General features: G+C 44.8%; 1 protein-coding gene across 1 annotated transcript in view; it reads left to right on the top strand.

The window, feature by feature from the left end:
• Positions 1-14,273, top strand: part of LOC126229630 (protein TsetseEP-like) — a 57,630-nt gene extending 43,357 nt beyond the window's left edge. The window contains exon 3 of the mRNA XM_049942371.1: positions 14,139-14,273. Within this exon, the coding sequence (XP_049798328.1) occupies positions 14,139-14,273 (135 nt within the window). The remainder of the gene's footprint in view (positions 1-14,138) is intronic.
• The last annotated feature ends 7,853 nt before the right edge of the window (positions 14,274-22,126 follow it).

The following is a 22,126-nucleotide window of genomic DNA, read 5'->3' as shown; positions in this document are numbered from 1 at the left end:
ATAGGACAATTTTTGGGTCTAAGAAGATGTTTTAAAAATGTCTTTTAAAAAGCATGTTTTTCACAAAAGTCAAAAATATGGTAATTTTTGGTACTAAGAATAAGTTGTAAAAAAGTCTTTTAAAACTTGTTTTTTAAAATAATAGTTAATTACCTAATATATTTAATTACATTACATTACATTCACCTTTTGGAAATGTATATGGAATAAATTATTTTTTATTATAGTTATTATAGTATATTATTATTAGATAAAAAGGGTAGTAGTTATAGAATGTATGTTCTGGGAGATGAGGACAGCCGGCCGAAGTGGCCGTGCGGTTAAAGGCGCTGCAGTCGGGAACCGCAAGACCGCTACGGTCGCAGGTTCGAATCCTGCCTCGGGCATGGATGTTTGTGCTGTCCTTAGGTTAGTTAGGTTTAACTAGTTCTAAGTTCTAGGGGACTAATGACCTCAGCAGTTGAGTCCCATAGTGCTCCGAGCCATTTTTAGATGAGGACAATTTTGTGAAAAATAAGAAAATCGTGAGTGATAACAAGCGATTTTTTATTTTTTATAAAATTGTCCTAGTGTTCCAGAACATACATTTTGTAACTACTCACAAACCTTTGTGTCGTGCAGTGATCAAGGGTACACGAGTGTGCCTTCGGTTCCGAAAGCCCATATGGATGATGTTCCGTTGATTGTTTCACACGCTGACACTTGTTGATGGCTCAGCACTGAAATCTGAAGCCATTTGTGAACAGGTTGCACTTCTTCCAAGTTGAACAATTCTCTTCAGCCGTATTTCAGGATCTTTTTCCGGCCGCAATGATGGCAGAGATCTGATGTTTTACCGGATTTCTGATATTCACGATATACTCGTGCGATGGTTGTACAGGAAAATCGCCACTTCATCGCTTCCTCGGAGATGCTGGGTCCCATTGCTTGTGCGCCGACTATAACAGCACATTCAGACTCATTTGAATCTTGATAACCTGCCATCTAGCAGCAGTGACCGATCTAACAACTGTGCCTGTTGCCGATCACAGCGCCATGTTCTCCCTATTTACATATCTCTGTATTTGAATACGTATGCCTACACCAGTTTCTTTGGAGCTTCAGTGTATTTATACACTCTTATGTTATTGGCCTCAGTGCTCTCAATTTAAAAACAAGCTATGCACATTGATGGAGGTTTCTGTCTGTCCATGTTACAATAATTCCCGCCCATCGCGTGCGAGCTCGGTTTATAACTTATCAGTATCATTTGTGCTAGCTTTGGTACTGAGGGTTAAGATTACTGATTGCTGTTGAAGCCAATTAGACGTTTTTATATTTTATTTACACATTTTTTATCGTTGCCCATTTCCTTCGCAATGTTCCTTTATAGTGCACCATTGCCGGTTCTGATCTGATAACAAAATGTTATTAATTTCAGATTTATTATCGTGGAACATTCGATAGTTGAAATGTTCTCGCTGTTGTTCACACTGTGCTGTAACTACCGTAATCTATGTAGAAACAAAACTACTGGAGTGGAATGAAACTCTTTGCTTGCATGCATTTGGATTTCTCAGACTTTGCGTGTTAAAGAACTCATAATATCTACTTTTAGTTGTTTATTCTGGTTCAGAAGTTACGTTTTTGTGATGTGACGCTATACCACTTCAAATTTCTCGCTTGCTACAGTATACCATTTAATTTTTCAAGAAATAACTAGCACATTTTTTGTAATAATGTGAAAAACGGAAGGAGTTAATATGTTTTGTTGATAGGACAGTGTAAATTATCAGTCAGAGCGTTTCTTGGTGGGAGGAGAGTGGCAGAAGAGGCGCTGCAGAAGGCGTCAGACTGGGCAGAACGCTGTATGGGGCTACCAAGACTACAGCTCGGCGCCAACCCGCTGTAGCACCAGCAGAAGGCCTTACACGAGAGCCAAGTGTGGCCGCGCATAGACACTGACTCACTAGTCCATCTTCTCTCAGGCATCAAGTCAAATTACGAGCTCTTCCAGCACGTGACACCTGGAGCTACAATAATTAGGAGGATATACCTATGTTAGTCTCGGCTATAAAGATGGCTGTCGTTTGCTGCACTATATTTGCGAACAAGACCAACACAGACTTGAAAAATCTTATAACTAAATACAAAGACTTTCTGGGAGATGTTCAAACAATTTTAGGGATGGTTCATTTAAATATCTACTGATGTTTATCAAATATTCCTCCTTGCAAAAAGAAAACTGAAGCTTCCAGAAGACACAGCCGATTGACAATGTACATCTACATCTACATCTACATCTGCATACATACTCCGCAATCCACCATACGGTGCGTGACGGAGGGTAACTCGTACCACAACTAACATCTTCTCACCCTGTTCCACTCCCAACCAGAACGAGGGAAGAATGACTGCCTGTATGTCTCTGTACGAGCCCTTATCTCTTATCTTTGTGGTCTTTCCGCGAAATATAAGTTGGCGGCAGTAAAATTGTACTGCAGTCACCCACCCGAGCTCCTGAAGCATTTCTACATCTACATCTAAATTTATACTCCGCAAGCCACCCAACGGTGTGTGGCGGAGGGCACTTTACGTGCCACTGTCATTACCTCCCTTTCCTGTTCCAGTCGCGTATGGTTCGCGGGAAGAACGACTGTCTGAAAGCCTCCGTGTGCGCTCTAATCTCTCTAATTTTACATTCGTGATCTCCTCGGGAGGTATAAGTAGGGGGAAGCAATATATTCGATACCTCATCCAGAAACGCACCCTCTCGAAACCTGGACAGCAAGCTACACCGCGATGCAGAGCGCCTCTCTTGCAGAGTCTGCCACTTGAGTTTATTAAACATCTCCGTAACGCTATCACGGTTACCAAATAATCCTGTGACGAAACGCGCCGCTCTTCTTTGGATCTTCTCTATCTCCTCCGTCAACCCGATCTGGTACGGATCCCACACTGATGAGCAATACTCAAGTATAGGTCGAACGAGTGTTTTGCAAGCCACCTCCTTTGTTGATGGACTACATTTTCTAAGCACTCTCCCAATGAACCTCAACCTGGTACCCACCTTACCAACAATTAATTTTATATGATAATTCCACTTCAAATCGTTCCGCACGCATACTCCCAGATATTTTACAGAAGTAACTGCTACCAGTGTGTTCCACTATCATATAATCATACAATAACGGATCCTTCTTTCTATTTATTCGCAATACATTATATTTCTCTCTGTTAAGGGACAGTTGCCACTCCCTGCACCAAGTGCCTATCCGCTGCAGATTTTCCTGCATTTCGCTACAATTTTCTAATGCTGCAACTTCTCTGTATACTACAGCATCATCCGCGAAAAGCCGCATGGAACTTCCGACACTATCTACTAGGTCATTTATTTATATTGTGAAAAGCAATGGTCCCATAACACTCCCCTGTGGCACGCCAGAGGTTACTTAACGTCTGTAGACGTCTCTCCATTGATAACAACATGCTGTGTTCTGTTTGCTAAAATCTCTTCAATCCAGCCACACAGCTGGTCTGATATTCCGTAGGCTCTTTGTTTATCAGGCGACAGTGCGGAACAGTATCGAACGCCTTCCGGAAGTCAAGAAAAATAGCATCTACCTGGGAGCCTGTATCGAATATTTTCTGGGTCTCATGAACAAATAAAGCGAGTTGGGTCTCACACGATCGCTGTTTCCGGAATCCATGTTGATTCCTACATAGTAGATTCTGGGTTTCCAAAAACGACATGATACTCGAGCAAAAAACATGTTCTAAAATTCTACAACAGATCGACGTCAGAGATATAGGTCTATAGATTTGCGCATCTGCTCGACGACCCTTCTTGAAGACTGGGACTACCTGTGCTCTTTTCCAATCATTTGGAACCCTCCGTTCCTCTAGATACTTGCGGTACACGGCTGTTAGAAGGGGGGGCAAGTTCTTTCGCGTACTCTGTGTAGAATCGAATTGGTATCCCGTCAGGTCCAGTGGACTTTCCTCTGTTGAGTGATTCCAGTTGCTTTTCTATTCCTTGGACACTTACTTCGATATCAGCCATTTTTTCGTTTGTGCGAGGATTTAGAGAAGGAACTGCAGTGCGGTCTTCCTCTGTGAAACAGCTTTGGAAAAAGGTGTTTAGTATTTCAGCTTTACGCGTGTCATCCTCTGTTTCAATGCCATCATCATCCCGGAGTGTCTGGATATGCTGTTTCGAGCCACTTACTGATTTAACGTAAGACCAGAACTTCCTAGCATTTTCTGTCAAGTCGGTACATAGAATTTTACTTTCGAATTCACTGAACGCTTCACGCATAGCCCTCCTTACGCCAACTTTGACATCGTTTAGCTTCTGTTTGTCAGAGGTTTTGGCTGCGTTTAAACTTGGAGTGAAGCTCTCTTTGCTTTCGCAGTAGTTTCCTAACTTTATTGTTGTACCACGGTGGGTTTTTCCCGTCCCTCACAGTTTTACTCGGCACGTACCTGTCTAAAACGCATTTTACGATTGCCTTGAACTTTTTCCATAAACACTCAACATTGTCAGTGTCGGAACAGAAATTTTCGTTTTGGTCTGTTAGGTAGTCTGAAATCTGCCTTCTATTACTCTTGCTAAACAGATAAACCTTCCTCCCTTTTTTTTATATTCCTATTAACTTCCATATTCAGGGATGCTGCAACGGCCTTATGATCACTGACTCCCTGTTCTGCACTTACAGAGTCGAAAAGTTTGGGTCTGTTTGTTATCAGCAGGTCCAAGATGTTATCTCCACGAGTCGGTTCTCTGTTTAATTGCTCGAGGAAATTTTCGGATAGTGCACTCAGTATAATGTCACTCGATGCTCTGTCCCTACCACCCGTCCTAAACATCTGAGTGTCCCAGTCTATATCTGGTAAATTGAAATCTCCACCTAAGACTATAACATGCTGAGAAAATTTATGTGGAATGTATTCCAAATTTTCTCTCAGTTGTTCTGCCACTAATGCTGCTGAGTCGGGAGGTCGGTAAAAGGAGCCAATTATTAACCTAGATCGGTTGTTGAGTGTAACCTCCACCCATAATAATTCACAGGAACTATCCACTTCTACTTCACTACAGGATAAACTACTACTAACAGCAACGAACACTCCACCACCGGTTGCATGCAATCTATCCTTTCTAAACACCGTCTGTACCTTTGTAAAAATTTCGGCAGAATTTATCTCTGGCTTCAGGCAGCTTTCTGTACCTATAACGATTTCAGCTTCGGTGCTTTCTATCAGCGCTTGAAGTTCCGGTACTTTACCAACGCAGCTTCGACAGTTCACAATTACAATACCGATTGCTGCTTGGTCCCCACATGTCCTGACTTTGCCCCGCACCCGTTGAGGCTGTTGCCCTTTCTGTACTTGCCGAAGGCCATCTAACCTAAAAAACCGCCCAGCCCACGCCACACAACCCCTGCTACCCGTGTAGCCGCTTGTTGCGTGTAGTGGACTCCTGACCTATCCAGCGGAACCCGAAACCCCACCACCCTATAGCCCAAGTCGAGGAATCTGCAGCCCACATGGTCGCAGAACCGTCTCAGCCTCTGATTCAGACCCTCCACTCGGCTCTGTACCAAAGGTCCGCAGTCAGTCCTGTCGACGATGCTGCAGATGGTGAGCTCTGCTTTCATCCCGCTAGCGAGACTGGCAGTCTTCACCGAATCAGATAGCCGCCGGAAGCCAGAGAGGATTTCCTCCGATCCATAGCGACACACATCATTGGTGCCGACATGAGCGACCACCTGCAGATGGGTGCACCCTGTACCCTTCATGGCATCCGGAAGGACCCTTTCCACATCTGGAATGACTCGCCCCGGTATGCACACGGCGTGCACATTGGTTTTCTTCCCCTCTCTTGCTGCCATTTCCCTAATGGGGCCCCATTACGCACCTGACGGAGTTCCCAACTACCAGTAAGCCCACCCTCTGCGACCGCCCGGATCTTGCAGACTGAGGGGCAACCTCTGGAACAGGACAAGCAGCCGTGTCAGGCCGAAGATCAGTATCAGCCTGAGACAGAGCCTGAAACCGGTTCGTCAGACAAACTGGAGAGGCCTTCCGTTCAGCCCTCCGGAATGTCTTTCGCCCCCTGCCACACCTTGAGACGACCTCCCACTCTACCACAGGTGAGGGATCAGCCTCAATGCGGGCAGTATCCCGGGCAACCACAGTCTTAGTCCAATCGGGGGATGCGTGGGACGAGCTGGCCGTCCCCGACAAACCCCCATCCGGACCCCCACAGTGATGCCCATTGGCAACAGCCTCAAGCTCGCGTGATGATCAAACCTACCAGTAACAAATCTAGAGGCCGTCTCTGAATAGCTATGTCCTTCCTCAATCCGACCTGATAGGGCTCCCAAACGCTTCAGCAGTACTCAATAATAGGTCGCACCAGCGTTCTATAAGCGGTCTCCTTTACAGATGAACCACATCTTCCCAAAATTCTACCAATGAACCAAAGACTACCATCCGCCTTCCCCACAACTGCCATTACATGCTCGTCCCACTTCATATCGCTCTGCAATGTTACACCCAAATATTTAATCGACGTGACTGTTAAGCGCTACACAACTTATCAAGTATTCAAAAAATTACAGGATTCTTTATCCTATCCATCTGCCTTAATTTACATTTATCTATATAGTTAGCTGCCATTCTTTACACCAATCACAAATCCTGTCCAAGTCATCTCGTATCCTCCTACAGTCAGTCAACGACGACACCTTCCCGTACACCACAGCATCATCAGCAAACAGCCGCACATTGCTATCCACCCTATCCAAAAGATCATTTATGTAGATAGAAAACAACAGCGGACCTACCACACTTCCCTGGGGCACTCCAGATGATACCCTCACCTCCGATGAACACTCACCATCGAGGACAACGTACTGGGTTCTATTACTTAAGAAGTCTTCGAGCCACTCACATACTTGGGAACCAATCCCATATGCTCGTACCTTAATTAGGAGTCTGCAGTGGGGCACCGAGTGAAACGCTTTCCGGAAGTCAAGGAATATGGCATCCGTCTGATACCCTTCATCCATGGTTCGCAAGATATCATGTGAAAAAAGGGCGAGTTGCGTTTCGCAGGAGCTATGCTTTCTAAAGCCGTGCTGATGCATGGACAGCAACTTCTGTCTCAAGGAAATTCATTATATTCGAACTGAGAATATATTCTAGAATCCTGCAACAAACCGATGTTAAGGATATTGGTCTGTAATTTTGAGGATCCATCCTTCTACCCTTGTTATATACAGGCGTCACCTGCGCTATTTTCCAGTCGCTCGGGACTTTACGTTGGCAAGAGATTCCCAATAAATGCAAGCTAAATTAGGAGCCAATGCAGTAGAGTACTACTCTCTGTAAAACCGAATTGGAATCCCATCAGGATCTGGTGATTTATTTATTTTCAACACATTCAGCTGCTTCACAACCCCAAGGATGTCTATCACTATGTCCTCCATACAGGAATCTGTACGAGACTCAAACGGCGGTATGTTTGTTCGACTCTCCTGCGTGAAAGATTTCTCAAATGCTAAATTTAAAATTTCAGCTTTCGTTTTGCCGTCTACCATTGCCAGGCCAGACTGATCAGTGAGTGACGATGTAATCCTTCGACCCGCTTACCGATTTTACGTAAGACCAGAATTTCCTTGGGTTTTCAGCAAGATTTTTTGCTAAGGTATGACGGTGGTAGTGGTTGAATGCTTCGCGAATCGCTCTTTTTACAGCAGCACGAATCTCTACTAACTTTTGCCTGTCCTCATTCTCCCACTCTTTCTTGTACCGCGAGTGCAACTGTCTTCGCTTCCTGAGCATTCTCCGAATGGCGCTGTTAAACCACGGTGGGTCTTTTCCGTCCGTAACCCTCTTTTTCGGCACATACTTGTCCAAAGCGTGATTTACAATTTGTTTAAAATTTGCCCATAATTCTTCCATGTCCATCGTACCAAAAGTAAATGAAGTCGATTCATTTACTAAGTGGGATGCTGACAACTGCTTATCTGCTTTTTCTAGTAAGAATACTCTCCTAGCCTTCTTGACCGAGTTTTTAACTTTCGTAACCATAGTCTTAATGACAACATCATGATCATTAATCCCTGTCTCAACACTGACACCGTCGATGAGGTCTGGTCTGTTCGTGGCTACTATATCTAAAATATTTCCATTACGCATTGGCTGTCGATTTAGCTGCTCAAGACAGTTTTCGGATAATGTGTTCAAAAGTAATTCACACGACATCTTGTCTGTACCACCTGTAATGAATCCATAAACATCCCAGTCTATACTAGGTAGGTTGAAGTCGCCTCCGACTAATATAGCATTATCTGGGTACTTCTGCGATACAGAATGTAGACTCACTTTGAATGATTCTAGAACAGTCACGGTGGAACCTGATAGCCTGTAAGAACACCCCACAATTAATTTTATATCCCCTAGCCCTGTTAAATGTGTCCAGATAACTTCACAATCACACTCTACTACCTCAGTAGACAATAGTTTTGTCAACTGCAATGAAGACACCACCTCCTACGGTGTCTAATCTGTCTTTCCGATACACGTTCCAACCCTCACTAAATATTTCAGAACTTCCTATCTCAGGGTTCAGCCAGGTCTCAGTCCCGAGAATAATTTGCGAGCCACACGCTTCCTGGAGGGCAGTAAATTCAGGAACTTTATTCTGAACACTCTGAAAATTTACTGCTAATACCTTGATAGCTGAAGTGTCTTTACACTGAGCACGTCCTGATTTCCCTGCCTGCACGTCCACAGGTGAGTGTTCATCAGGACACCTCTCACTACTGCCTAACCTAAAAAAAAAAAAAAAAACCATGTGCACGCCGCAAGTACTCTGCTACCCGAGTAGCCACTTCCTTTGTGTAGTGCACCACTGACCTATCTAATGGCGTCCTGCAATTCCCCACCCAATAGCGCAAGTCTAGAAATCTGCAGCCAAGACCGACACAGAGTCGACAAAGCCTCTGGTTGAGACCCTCCACTTGGCTCCAAACCAAAGGACCCCGATCCACTCTGGGAACGATGCTGCAAATGGAGAGCTGTGCTTGAACCCCGCGTGCGAGGCCAGCGGTCTTCATCATATCTGCTAGCCGCCTGTACGAACTGAGGATTGCCTCAGAACCCAAGCGACAGGCATCATTGGTGCCGACGTGAGCAACTACTGGCAGACGACTGCACCCCGTACACTCGATAGCTGCAGGCAAGGCCGCCTTCACATTTTGGATGAGGCTCCCAGGCAGACAAACCGAGTGTCCGTTTGATTTCTTTCCAGCCCTGTACGTTATTTTCCTAAGGGACTCCATCACCCGCCTAACGATGGAGCCTCCAATAACCAGCAAGCCTTTCCCCCCGTGTGCCTGCTCGGGCCCTGCTGAAGGTGCAGCCACCTGCCCACTGACAAGATGAATGGGCGAGGCCAGCCGCCCAGCCTCCACATTGGCCCTCTGCCTCAAGCGACACGAATGTGTTGCAGTCCGCCACTCACCCTGACATGAGGGCGGCCCAAACGCGCCGGGTACACTGGAAAGTGCCTCAGCGGCTGAGTCAGCGGACGCAGCAAGAGACACCTGGGGTGTCTCAAGCGACACGTCAGACCCTCCGCCATCGCTGCACCTGGAGGCAGCAGCCTGAAGGCAGCTGACCGTGGCCAACAGCCCGCTCAGCTGCTCGCGAACCGCGGCCAGTTCCTCCTGCGCCTGCACACAGCACGCACACACCCTATCCATCCTGCTGCTAATATCTAACGACTCCACGAATTTATCCTCTACGGCTATTAATAAGCAATAATACTCTTCTCAAATACGAGAATACGCAAGATTTTTATGTAATTAAATATGCAAGTGCACAAACAATCTGAAATAAATTAAGATTCAAACTACAAAACAAATATGAAAGCTAAATATGCGACTCGCTACTGCACCGCTGCTGCACTCCAATGTAATTTGTACATGTACACTGGCTGGTATGTAAAATATTTAGAGCTGTAATTCTCTGTGACAGGTAAAATGGGCACCAGAATGCATTAATGTTGTTCAAGTTTAATGCAGTTGCTACATCTGATAAGGTATGATGTGGTATCACATACCACCTCACAGGCGTCATAGCAATGGAATTGCAAGTTTCCGTGAGATGCCAACCGCAGTCGTGTGGGATCCAGTGGACCCAATGGAGTATGCTCACCGAGTTATGTTTCTAGTAGTTCAGTACTGCGAGCACCCCTCTCCGCCACAATATACACTACTGGCCATTAAAATTGCTACACGACGAAGATGACGTGCTACAGACGCGAAATTTAACCGAAAGGAAGAAGATGCTGTGATATGCAAATGATTAGCTTTTCAGAGCATTCACACAAGGTTGGCGCCAGTGGCGACATCTACAACCCGCTGACATGAAGTAAGTTTCCAACCGATTTCTAATAAACAGCAGTTGACCGGCGTTGCCTGGTGAAACGTTGTTGTGATGCCTCGTGTAAGGAGGAGAAATGCGTACCATCACGTTTCCAACTTTGATAAATGTCGGATTGTAGCCTATCGCAATTGCGGTTTATCGTATCGCGACATTGCTGCTCGCGTTGGTCGAGATCCAATGACTGTTAGCAAAATATGGAATCGGTGGGTTCAGGAGGGTAATACGTAACGCCGTGCTGGATCCCAACGGCCTCGTATCACTAGCAGTCGAGATGACAGGCATCTTATCTGCATGGCTGTAACGGATCGTGCAGCCACGTCTCGATCCCTGAGTCAGCAGATAGGGACGATTGCAAGACAGCAACCATCTGCACGAACAGTTCGACAACGTTTGCAGCAACATGGACTATCAGTTCGGAGACCACGGCTATGGGTACACTTGACGCTGCATTACAGACGGGAGCGCCTGCGATGGTGTACTTAACGACGAACGTAGGTGCACGAATGGCAAAACGCCAGTTATTCGGATGAATCCAGGTTCTGTTTACAGCATCATGATGGTCGCATTCGTGTTTGGCGACATCGCGGAGAACGCACATTGGAAGCGTGTACTCGTCATCGCCATACTGGCGTATCACCCAGCGTGATGGTATGGGGTGCCATTGGTAACACGTCTTTGTCACCTCTTGTTCGCACTGACGGCACTTTGAACAGTGGACGTTATATTTCAGATGTGTTACGACCCGTGGCTCTACCCTTCATTCGATCACTGCGAAATCCTACATTTCAGCAGGATAAAGCACGACCGCATATTGCAGGTCCTGTGCGGGCCTTTCTGGATACAGAAAATTTTCGACTGCTGCCCTGGTCAGCACATTCTCCAGATCTCTCACCAATTGAAAAGTCTGGTCAATGGTGGTCGAGCAACTACTCTTGATGAACTGTGGTATCGTGCTGAAGCTGCATGGGCAGCTGTACCTGTACATACTATCCAAGCTCTGTTTGACTCAATGCCCAGGCGTATCAAGGCCGTTATTACGGCCAGAGGTGGTTGTTCTGGGTACTGATTTCTCAGGATCTATGCACCCAAATTGCGTGAAAATGTTATCACATGTCAGTTCTAGTATAATACATTTGTCCAATGAATACCCGACTATCATCTGCATTTCTTCTTGGTGTAGCAATTTTAATGGCCAGTAGTGTAGGACAGCCGGCGGCAGCGGCGCAGCCCATTCACGCTCGGAGTCACATGGCTACATGAAACTACACAGACGCTACCTGGTCGTGGCTCTGTGACCCTCGTTGTTGCTGTTGTATTAGCTGAACTCTGTTTCTTGCCGCATCACTTGTAATAAATCTTCATGTGCTTGGAGAAATACAAGTAAATCTTTAATTTATTGTCTTAACTTGTTCGACAATCATTTATGCTCCTGTCCAGCTTTCCTGTGATGACGTTACCACCCATCTCTCATTGTTGGGTAAGCAGCCGTACACATGTGTAAGGGGTGTGAACAGCATCAGATGTGTTGCCATTGCGAAGGATGCAGAGATGCCACGTTCTCATGGGAGACAGCGTTGCCAGGTCCTAATAGAGTTTGAAAGGGGTCTCATTGTGGGTCTCCACTCCGCCAGTAGACTGAATCGTGCAATATCTAGATTTCTGGGGCATTTGGACGTGACAACAGCCGAGTATTGCACTGCATGGAAACCTCAGGGCAGGCATACTCATGAAGATGCCATTCGACCATATCTGACCAACACAAGAAAGGAATGCCGTATCGTGGACCAGTAGCTCCTACACATCTTAGCTCGTCACTCGAGAGCAAGTAATGGACTCCATACAAAATTCTGTGTCATTCCACGGCATGTGTCAGGGACTAGCAGCAGCCAGATTAGGGAATTACCGTGCCACAGGTAGGCTGCCATTATCACTACAACATATATGGCTATGTTTGGAGAGATTCTGTGACAAGGAAATGCGACTGATGATCAGTGAATGACGTCACATTGTGTTCAGCGATGAATCGCGGTTCTGCAGTTCCCCTCACAGTCACCACCGGGCAATATGTCGACGACCTGCTCAGAGAGGCCATTCTTCCAGGGTTATGGAGAGGCGCAGTAGAGTTACAACTGGCGTCATGGTGTGGGGACGCATAGTGTATGACTTCAGGTCATGGCTGCTAGTGACTGATTGAACTCCCAAGTCACCACTGTAAGTCACGGACATCCTGTGACCTCACGTGTTTCCCCTCAAATGGCAGTGTCCTGGTCCCACTTTATTACAGGACAATGCTCGTCCACCCGTGGCATGTGGCTATGTGCTGCCTGCGTGCTCATGTGCTACTCTCATTGCCAGTAAGACATTCAAATGAGTCTTCGACAGAAAATGTGTGGGAACAGCTCGGATATCAGTTCCATCCCAGTGCCAGTATCCAGCATATCAAGGATCAGTTATGACAGTCGTGTGCAGTGCTCTCATAACATGAACAAAGAAGGGTCTGTCACAAGAAGAAATGAGTAATAAAAAATACGTTCGCGAAACAGTTTGTCGCACCAAAATCACATGTTTAAAAATCAAGGAAGGTGTTAACTCACTGATAAAATTCATATTTACATCGTTTGGTTTGTAGATGACAAGCTATCAATGTAGGGCACCATATGGACAGTCCTGCTAAACTGTATAATGTAAAATTAATGCAATGACAGAAACTAAAGAAAACTGTCTTTAGGCCCCATTTTGTTAGATCAGTTACAATCTAAAATATGTTCACATTTTACAGTGTTTCAATAAACAAAAACCAACTGATGATGGCACAAAGGTGCCGAAACATGTTTGGGTTACAAGAAAAAAACAGTCCAATAATGTTAACTAAAGATGCACTAAAAATACAACAGCTGCATATCCAAAAAATGAAATCGTTTAATGTATTTGAGATGGTGACTGTAATTTAAAGTTAAATTAAATAAGAAAAAAACACTTAGTGTTATTTTTACGAGTGAATGAGCAAATTAGATGAGTTTCAACATCCATTCTGCAATGAGTATTCTACAATGTTTATCAGTTTTCCAATATATTGCATGAAGGACCTGTAAGTTATTGTCACAGCTGAAATCACACATGTGGTAATTACATACTTCTTCACACACAAGACAGTGTGTCTATTTATTAATAAAAGATATAAATTTCCTGTATGAGTCTGTGATCAATGAGTGCTGTATCCCGCCTGGATGGCGGCGCGTGGGTCTGCTCCTGATAACTGAGGGTAGGCCGATTGTAGGAAGGTGAGCAGGTGAAGTAGAACACTTGGTACTGCAAATAAAAGTGGTTTTACTATGTACTTAACTTTGGCTGAGATGAGCACATAGGTGAGAAGCCGTACATCACGTTACAAATGCTCGCCCACTATGAAACAGAAACAATGTTGCTTGGTTGTCACTCTGAATCAAATGGGCTGAATCCAGAACAGAGCACGTACAGCTGCACAGCACCGGCTAGAGGGCGCTGTCGTTGGTGTCGGTGTCCTAGTGCCAACCTAGCAGAGCGCACCTACATTGTGGCATTGTAGCTATCGATACCACAACCCTCCCCCCTGAAACAGCGCACCGTCGATGAGTAGGGCTTCTGATGGCGGGTGGAGGGACCCAGGGACTGTGCAACTGACGAGGTGCACAGTGGAACTGCCGAGTTGCGCTGTCCACCAGGATCCCCATATTGCTCGCGAGGGGGCGAGGAAAACGCTCAGTGGAAAACCCGCCCAGGTCGCGCACCGCCACTGGATATGCTCAGATGAGGAGGCGGAGCAACGACCTCCATGGGTGACGGCGACGGCGGCATGACGGCAGCCCCAGCATCCATCAATTCTGACACTGCGGAGGAACACGGCGGCGGCGACGACGACAGCGGCGGCGGCGGCGGCGGCGACAGCCAGGCTGGCGAAGAATGCGTCCCTGCTCCCAGCGCTGCCTGCCAGAGAAAATGCGATAGAACACCAAATCATGTGGCGCCAAGCCAGAACGAGGCGAAGCAGCGGGAGAGCGCGATGGTAGGTGCGATAGCTGCAAGAGCGACCGATGGGCGCGGCCATGTAGCAATTCCACTGGGGAACGGGTGCCGATGGCCAGGAGCAATATGAAGCAAGGAAAGTCCACAGCGCGCACTCGCGAGAGTGCGTGGCGTGCAACTTGGTCATCTGCGACTTAAATGTATGCAGAAAACGTTCAGCCTCGTCGTTCAACTGGGGGTGGAGCGGGGCTGAAGTCAGATGGCGAATGCCATTAGCAGCACAGAACCTCTCAAACTCTGAGGACATGAATTGGGGGCCATTATCGGAGACAATAACTTCAGGAAGGCCCTCAATGCAGAGAATAGACGTCAAAGCCTGAATAGTTCTGGCAGATGTAGTAGAAGACAGAGGCACAACAAAAGGAAAATTTCTGTACGCATCAATGACTATCAACCAGCGGGTGTCCCATAAAGGACCCACAAAATCAATGTGAATGTGCTGCCAAGGCGCAGTATGGGTCGGGCATGCAAAGAACTGCTGGCAGGGAGCAGATTGATGCTCCACGCAAGAACGACAATTAGCAAGCAAATTCTCAATTTGTTTATCAATGCCGACTAAAGTGCAGTGATGATGCGCTAATTGCTTTGTCCGCACTATACCCCAATGACCAGCGTGCAGCAATCTGAGGATTTCCGGCTGCAGCGAACAGGTACAACCACACGAGACTGATCATTGTCAGTTCTTAACAAGATAACACCATGGTGTACAGGCAAGTTGTGACGCTGCACAAAGTAACGTCAAGTGGATCGCGAATCTGTGTAGCAGATGGAAGCCATTGAGTACGAATATACTGCAAAAGAATCTGCAAAGAAGCATCGGCGGCTGTCGCGGAAGCAATGCGACGAAAATCTACAGGAAAACCATCAGCTAATTCCTTATATTGCGAATCAATAAACATGCAGGACAATACGGAAGAATCAAACACTTCGTCAGGACCGATAGGTAGACGAGACAAAGCATCGGCATTGCCATGCTGGGCTGTAGGCCGAAAGAATATTTATTCATTGTAGTTAGACAAAAACAAAGACCAATGTTGCAATTTTTGTGCAGTACAGGCTGGAACTGGCTTTGACGGGTGAAACGACTTCAAAGGCTGATGGTCGGTGACCAAACAGAACTTGCGACCGTACAAAAAATCATGAAACTGTCACTACATATAAAATAGCTAAAGCTTCTTTCTCGATTTGAGAATAGTCTTGCTCGGCAGAACTGAGCAACTTAGACGCAAAAGCGATCGGGCGATCGACAGAATTAACGCAGTGTGAGAGAACTGCTCCGATGCCATGGGAAGATGCATTGACAGCCAAAACAACTTGTTTGGATGGATCGAACGGAACCAAACAGCGATCACTCAACAAAGCAGATTTAAGCTTTTCAAAAGCAGCCTCACATTTCGAAGACCAAAGAAAAGGAACGATCTTACACCAAAGGCGATGCAAAGGCGCTGCAATCAACGCTGCATTTGGTATAAACCGAATGTAATATGTAATTTTGCCCAACACAGACTGAAGTTCTTTCAAGTTCCTGGGTGCTGGCAAGTCTCTAATCGCACGGAGATGTGATAGTGAGGGGTGGATACTCTGCCCGTTAATCATACGTCCTAAATGCTGAATCTCAGTTTGAAAAAATTTGCACTTGTCTGTTACACTTTAGTCCTGCCTGCAAAAGTACAGTAAATAAGGCACGCAAATTCTGCAAATGTTCATCAGGGGTCCGACCTGATACAACTATATCGTCCAGATAATTGGAACAACCACGGACTGTGGCACACAACTGCTGCAAATAAGACTGAAAAATAGCAGGAGCCGAAGCACAACCGAACGGAAGACGCCAAAACTTGAACAATCCAAGACGGGTGTTGATCACAAAATAGCGCTGCGACTGTTCGTCAAGCAGAATCTGAAAGTATGTGTCCCGCAAGTCAATCGTGCAAAAGAATTTTCCCGCACCAAGCTTATCAAAAATGTCTTCAGGATGCGGTAAGGGAAAGGTAGCTACCACTGTCTGGGGATTTACTGTAGATTTTAAAGCCAGCACAAATACAGTGACGACCGTTTGGTTTCTTCACAAACACTGCAGGTGAAGCCCATGGCGAAGCAGAAACAGGTTCAATAACACCACTGTGTGACAATACAAAACCCCATTACTAGATGAACAGGTGTAGTATGCAAGCATTGCTTTTTGGAGAGCGAGCTCGCTACATGGTGCGCGGTTCGCCGAAGCGCGTGTCGCGCCCGCGCAAGATTTGCAACGGTCGTTGGGTGGCCACGTGGCCTGCAGCTTGGGGGCATTGTTTGGTTTTTCGCGCATTACGCGATACCTATGTAACTTACGGTGAAGAGCGATGCGGCAATGGACTGTGGTCAGCAATATGCACCTTCTGAAAGATCGATCTTTATTTCAAGTCACAAGGCGCAATTGTTATAGTAACCTCAAAATCGGTTAACAAAATGTTCAAATGTGTGTGAAATCTTATGGGACTGAACTGCTAAGGTCATCAGTCCCTAAGCTTACACACTACTTAACCTAAATTATCCTAAGGACAAACACACACACCCATGCCCGAGGGAGGACTCGAACCTCCGCCGGGATCAGCCGCACAGTCCATGACTGCGGCGCCCTAGACCGCTCGGGTAATGCCACGCGACAAATCGGTTAAGGGGCTCCGGAACGCCCTATACTTGCAATGTTAAAATAACGCTTATAAATTACATATTTCCTCACAAAGTATTTGAGGTAGGAAGTTGAACTTTTTACAGATTATTTATTGGAATATGGGCTACAACGTTACACAGGGATTTTACAAAAGTTTAGTTCAGTTATTAAAGATGATTTTTTTTCAATTGTAATGAAAATTCACAACATTTTTTGCAATTTTTTATTTATATATTCAAAAATACAGTTTTTTGGAAAAAGGCTGTGTTAAATTATGCAGAAGGTACTGTGTAACATTTACTGAAAGTTTGAAACAAATATGTTTGGAAGATCCTTAGAAAACATGTAATTAGTATGAGAAAATAAAAGTTTTGGGAATCGAGCGACAAAGATTGGATTAACTTTTTAGTGCATTCCAGGTCCATAGGATGGATTATCTTCATCCTCTGCAAACTCCTCCTCCAGCTTCCTCTTGTTCCTCCTCCTGTTTACTCTTGCTTGTATTTCTAGACTCTTTACAGCCCTGTCTGCAGCCCGAAGGCGTTCCTTGTCTAAAGCAAGCATCGCTCGTACCATGTTAGAACCTATCTTCATTCCCATATTTTTAAATACCTTGCACCTTACAATGTTGCCATCATTGAAAGTCGCAACAGCATCATACACACCAAAGTGAAGTGTTTCTATTCCATCACATACAGTCTTGGGGATTCTCGACCATATAACACTATTTACACTTTCATTGGGGTTTTGAGTTTTTCCGTGAATACACTTTTTCAACAGTTCAGGTGCTGCTAAGTCTCTGAAAATAGGTTTTATCACCTCCATTATTGCATGAGGCAGACTATGCTTATGAGTGTACACTTCACCAGTTAGCAATCCTTTGTTATATTTACACCAACTGTCTTCTTCTTTGGGACACAAGCTATGTTGGGGATTTTCATCGTCTTTATTGTTACAGTAATAACACATACCTTTGGCTTTCCAACATTTCTCCTTTTCTTAAAAGCCTTCAGAGGATTTCTAATAACTTTACTTTTACTCATTATTATACTTCAACAAAACAGAGACTCAAGAAACAGAATTAATTACGAATATTTTCGAGATAACGACAGAGTAAATAAACATGAAACAATCGACAATCACACCAGCGATATATATTGAACCATCACAGGTTAGCCACAACACATACTTTATCTCACATCACTAAAATGTACCTGATGAACACGGACGTTAATAATAACACCATTTGACAGCAGTTTAACAGCGCCACAGTGGGTCACACCCATGTAGAACACATTTCAAAAAAAATTTAAAAATAGTTGTAGTCTTCGGAATTGAATAAGTTATATATCTATTAAAAGGTAATAGTCTGCAGATTCAGAAAACGCAAAAAAGGAAAAATTGAACTTTTCATGATTTTGAGCCTTTCCGGAGCCCCTTAATATCACGAATACTGAAAGATTAATAAAAATAGTAAATAACAACTTACAGGAATGAGCGAGCACTCATTAAAAACGTTTCGTCATAGCGGAACGAGTGCCGTAGTCATATGTTAAGATTCATACATAATTAACCCCGTAAAGAGCAATAAACAAAGTTTGAGGCAAAATTGTTTATAAAGTTCAATAGAAAGTTCATGGCGTAAAGAACGGCACTATATAATATTTTGGGTGGCATCACACGTATTTTAAACTAGTTAAGTTATACTATATACTTAACTTGCAATAGTTTTCACTGTTTGCAAATTATTATTAACATTTATCGCCCATAATTAATAATTGTAGATATGAAGATTTTGAGCAGCACAATGTGTTGATCGCTATAGATTACGTCTAAAAACGGTGCTATATGCAGGTCTATGTTGAAACTTTGCAGCACAGATGTCAACAAACAAATTTGCGCTAAGTGGCGAAATTTTACAAAAACTAAAACTTGATTTATGGGCGATAGAATAATCTTAGAAATTAATGTAACATAGTAAATAAGATGTACTTTTGAGCGCGGTTCCGATGGTGTACTTATTTCTGTCTAAGGATGTATATCTGGAACCGCGCGACCGCTACGGTCGCAGTTTCGAATCCTGCCTCGGGCATGGATGTGTGTGATGTCCTTAGGTTAGTTAGTTTTAAGTTGTTCTAAGTTCTAGGCGACTGATGACCTCAGAAGTTAAGTCCCATAGTTCTCAGAACCATTTGAATCATTTTGAAGGATGTATGTATCAAAATTTGTAATCTTAACTGGTGAGACTGGTACTTAAATAACTAGGGGTTTGGACATCCGAGCCTATATAAGCGAGCAGCCACCTTGGCCAGGGGTCAGTCGTTGGTGAGTCGTTTTGGAGAGTGGGTGACGAGCAAGCCTCACTGGACGGTGGCCCAAGTGGTCGTTTGAGAATTCTTTTTCGCGCCGATTTATTTCGACAAAGAGTATTGTTTAATACTGCAAGTGTGCAAGCAAATATTTGGTGAACTGGAAAAGCTACGATTATTTGTGTGAGTGCGATTTACGAGGTATACATCGTCGTAAGTGAACATGTGGCGAACTGATTTCGCGCCAAAACTGCTAGAACAAAGAGGACAGTGGGACTTTTGGTTCTGTTCGTATTATTTGAATAAATTTCGTTTATAGCAGCCTACATTATTGCTATTGTGGGCTCGAAGTCAAATTATTATTAAAGTAAAACTGTAAACTGTCTTACTAGTTCTAATTTCATTGTGTGAAAGAAAAGGACAACGCCAATAAATAGTGATTGGACTGTGTTGTGAAAAACTTATTTTAGTATTATAATCGCCTAATTCTTGTTCCCTAGCATAAACTGTACTTATGTGTAAGTGAATAATTAATTCAAAAACTATAACAAATGCGCGGGTGTGGAAGTGTACTAATGCACCAAGTGTGAAAATCATCCCCTGAGACATACGTGAGAGCCAAAATTTGCAACAACATTTTTTAACCAACATTTGTATATGCACATTTCGTGTGAAAACTCCGCAACCGCACTTCTTTATTTACCGTCCCGTCGCAACTGTCTTGCAATTGCGTAAGTTCAGCAGCTACGGCATCGCGCAGTGTGTGCGGTACCAGGAGTGAGCGCCAGAAAATAGGCATGGCATTGTCTTTTAACTACAACATGCGCTGCAAAGTCTGTGGCACAACCAAGGCCATCAGAAAAGAGTTCCGCAAAGTGCAGCAACACTGTCTGCATGGTCACTAGCGTTGATGCAAAGTACATTGTCTCGAATCACGAGGCCAAAAAGTTCAAATGCGTCCATGCCAAAAATGTTCGTATCGTCACTAGAGCAGAGCACATGGAAAGATACCGTACATGTCATTGCACTATATGTGGCTTGCAAACTACACACGCCGAGCACTGATTTCCTGTCCAGTAAATGCAGTCAGTGTGGAATGTGAACGACGAAGCGGGAGCAAACCAAACAAGTCATATGTCGATCTGTTCAGTAAAAAAACTGACGCACCAGTGTCCAGGTGCATACGAACAGAACGTCCACAAATGCTCAAAGTTACAAAAAGTTTCCTCGCATTGCGCTGAATGCGAGAGGAAGTGTCTGGCAAAACTTGATTCACACGACGAGCTGTTGAAGTACGTGAAGCAGAAGGCTTTGAATAAATGGCATTACGCCCATAGGCTGATGTGAATGATGATCACGGTGATTTCCATTGCAAAGACGGGTTTTTAAATTTGAGGATTTGCTCGCGGACGCAGTGACCCACGACATTCTGTGCAATAGCATCTCTAATCATTATATCCGCAAATGAGCGTCCACATGAGCAATTAATGGTACAATCAGAAGTTAGTCCCTGAAGGTCCGCTAACCAAGATTTATTGGACTGAGTAGGGCCATGCTGGAGACGAAAGAATCTGTAGTATGCAGCTACCACATTGACACTGTCACAGAAGTGGGAATTCAAAGTGTCAATCACTTCGTCGTAAGTCTTAGTTTCTGGGTACCGTTGGGTGGCTTGCGGAGTATAAATGTAGATGTAGGAAACAATTTCACGAGCACACGGTATAACACAACATGCGCGTTGGCAATGAAAAAGGCAAACCACTCTGTACCTGGTACGTTGTACGCTGCGACTTGAGCCTCGAGCTGGGCGATGTATTCTGGCCAGTGTTCAACGTCAGGATTGAAGGCACGAAATGGTGGCGCCGTTGGCGACGGCGTCGGTACAGGCGGTGGCGTCAGAGGCGCCGAAGTAGCTGCAGTTTGTAGTGTGACCAGTCCTTTTATGGCAGCAAGCAACTGCGTCATTTGCTGAGCCTGAAAACGTACAAGCTGGATAGCAAAGCCTGTTCCTGTGGCGAAGCCATGTTCTACACAAATTAAAGACTTATACCGAAAGGTGGGAACGCACATTCATTCACTCACACATGGATAGCACAAAAAAGATAAAGCAGTACCAAGCTAAAAAAAAGATAGGAGAGGATAAAAAAATTTTTAGTCCCTGCTCGTCGCCACTTGTTGTATCCCGCCTGGATGGCGGCGCGTGGGTCTGCTCCTGAAAACTGAGGGTAGGCCGATTGTAGGAATCTAGGAGGAGCAGGTGAAGTAGAACACTTAGTACTGCAAATAAAAGTGGTTTTACTATGTACTTAACTTTGGCCGAGATGAGCACATAGGTGAGAAGCTGTTCATAAAGTTACAAACGCTCCCCCCTATGAAATAGAAGCAGTGTTGCTTGGTCGTCTACTCGGAATCAAATACCCTGGATCTGGAGCGGAGTTCGTAGAGCTGTACAACGCCGGCTAGAGGGCGCTTTCGTCGGTGTCGTAGTGCCAACCTAGCAGAGCGCACCTACGTTGTGGTATCGTAGCTATCGATATCACACTGAGAATATTTTGTAAATAAAACAGTCTCGATCGTTATTAACATATTCCTTATTTAGTATGCCAATTTGACTACTTCTGTAATCAGATATCACCAATTAAGATTAGAAAAACATAAAGGG

Source organism: Schistocerca nitens, unplaced genomic scaffold (assembly GCF_023898315.1).
Source record: "Schistocerca nitens isolate TAMUIC-IGC-003100 unplaced genomic scaffold, iqSchNite1.1 HiC_scaffold_376, whole genome shotgun sequence".
NCBI lineage: Eukaryota > Metazoa > Arthropoda > Insecta > Orthoptera > Acrididae > Schistocerca > Schistocerca nitens.
The sequence above is the reverse complement of the archived record's forward strand: the minus strand, read 5'-3'. Positions and strand labels throughout refer to the sequence as shown.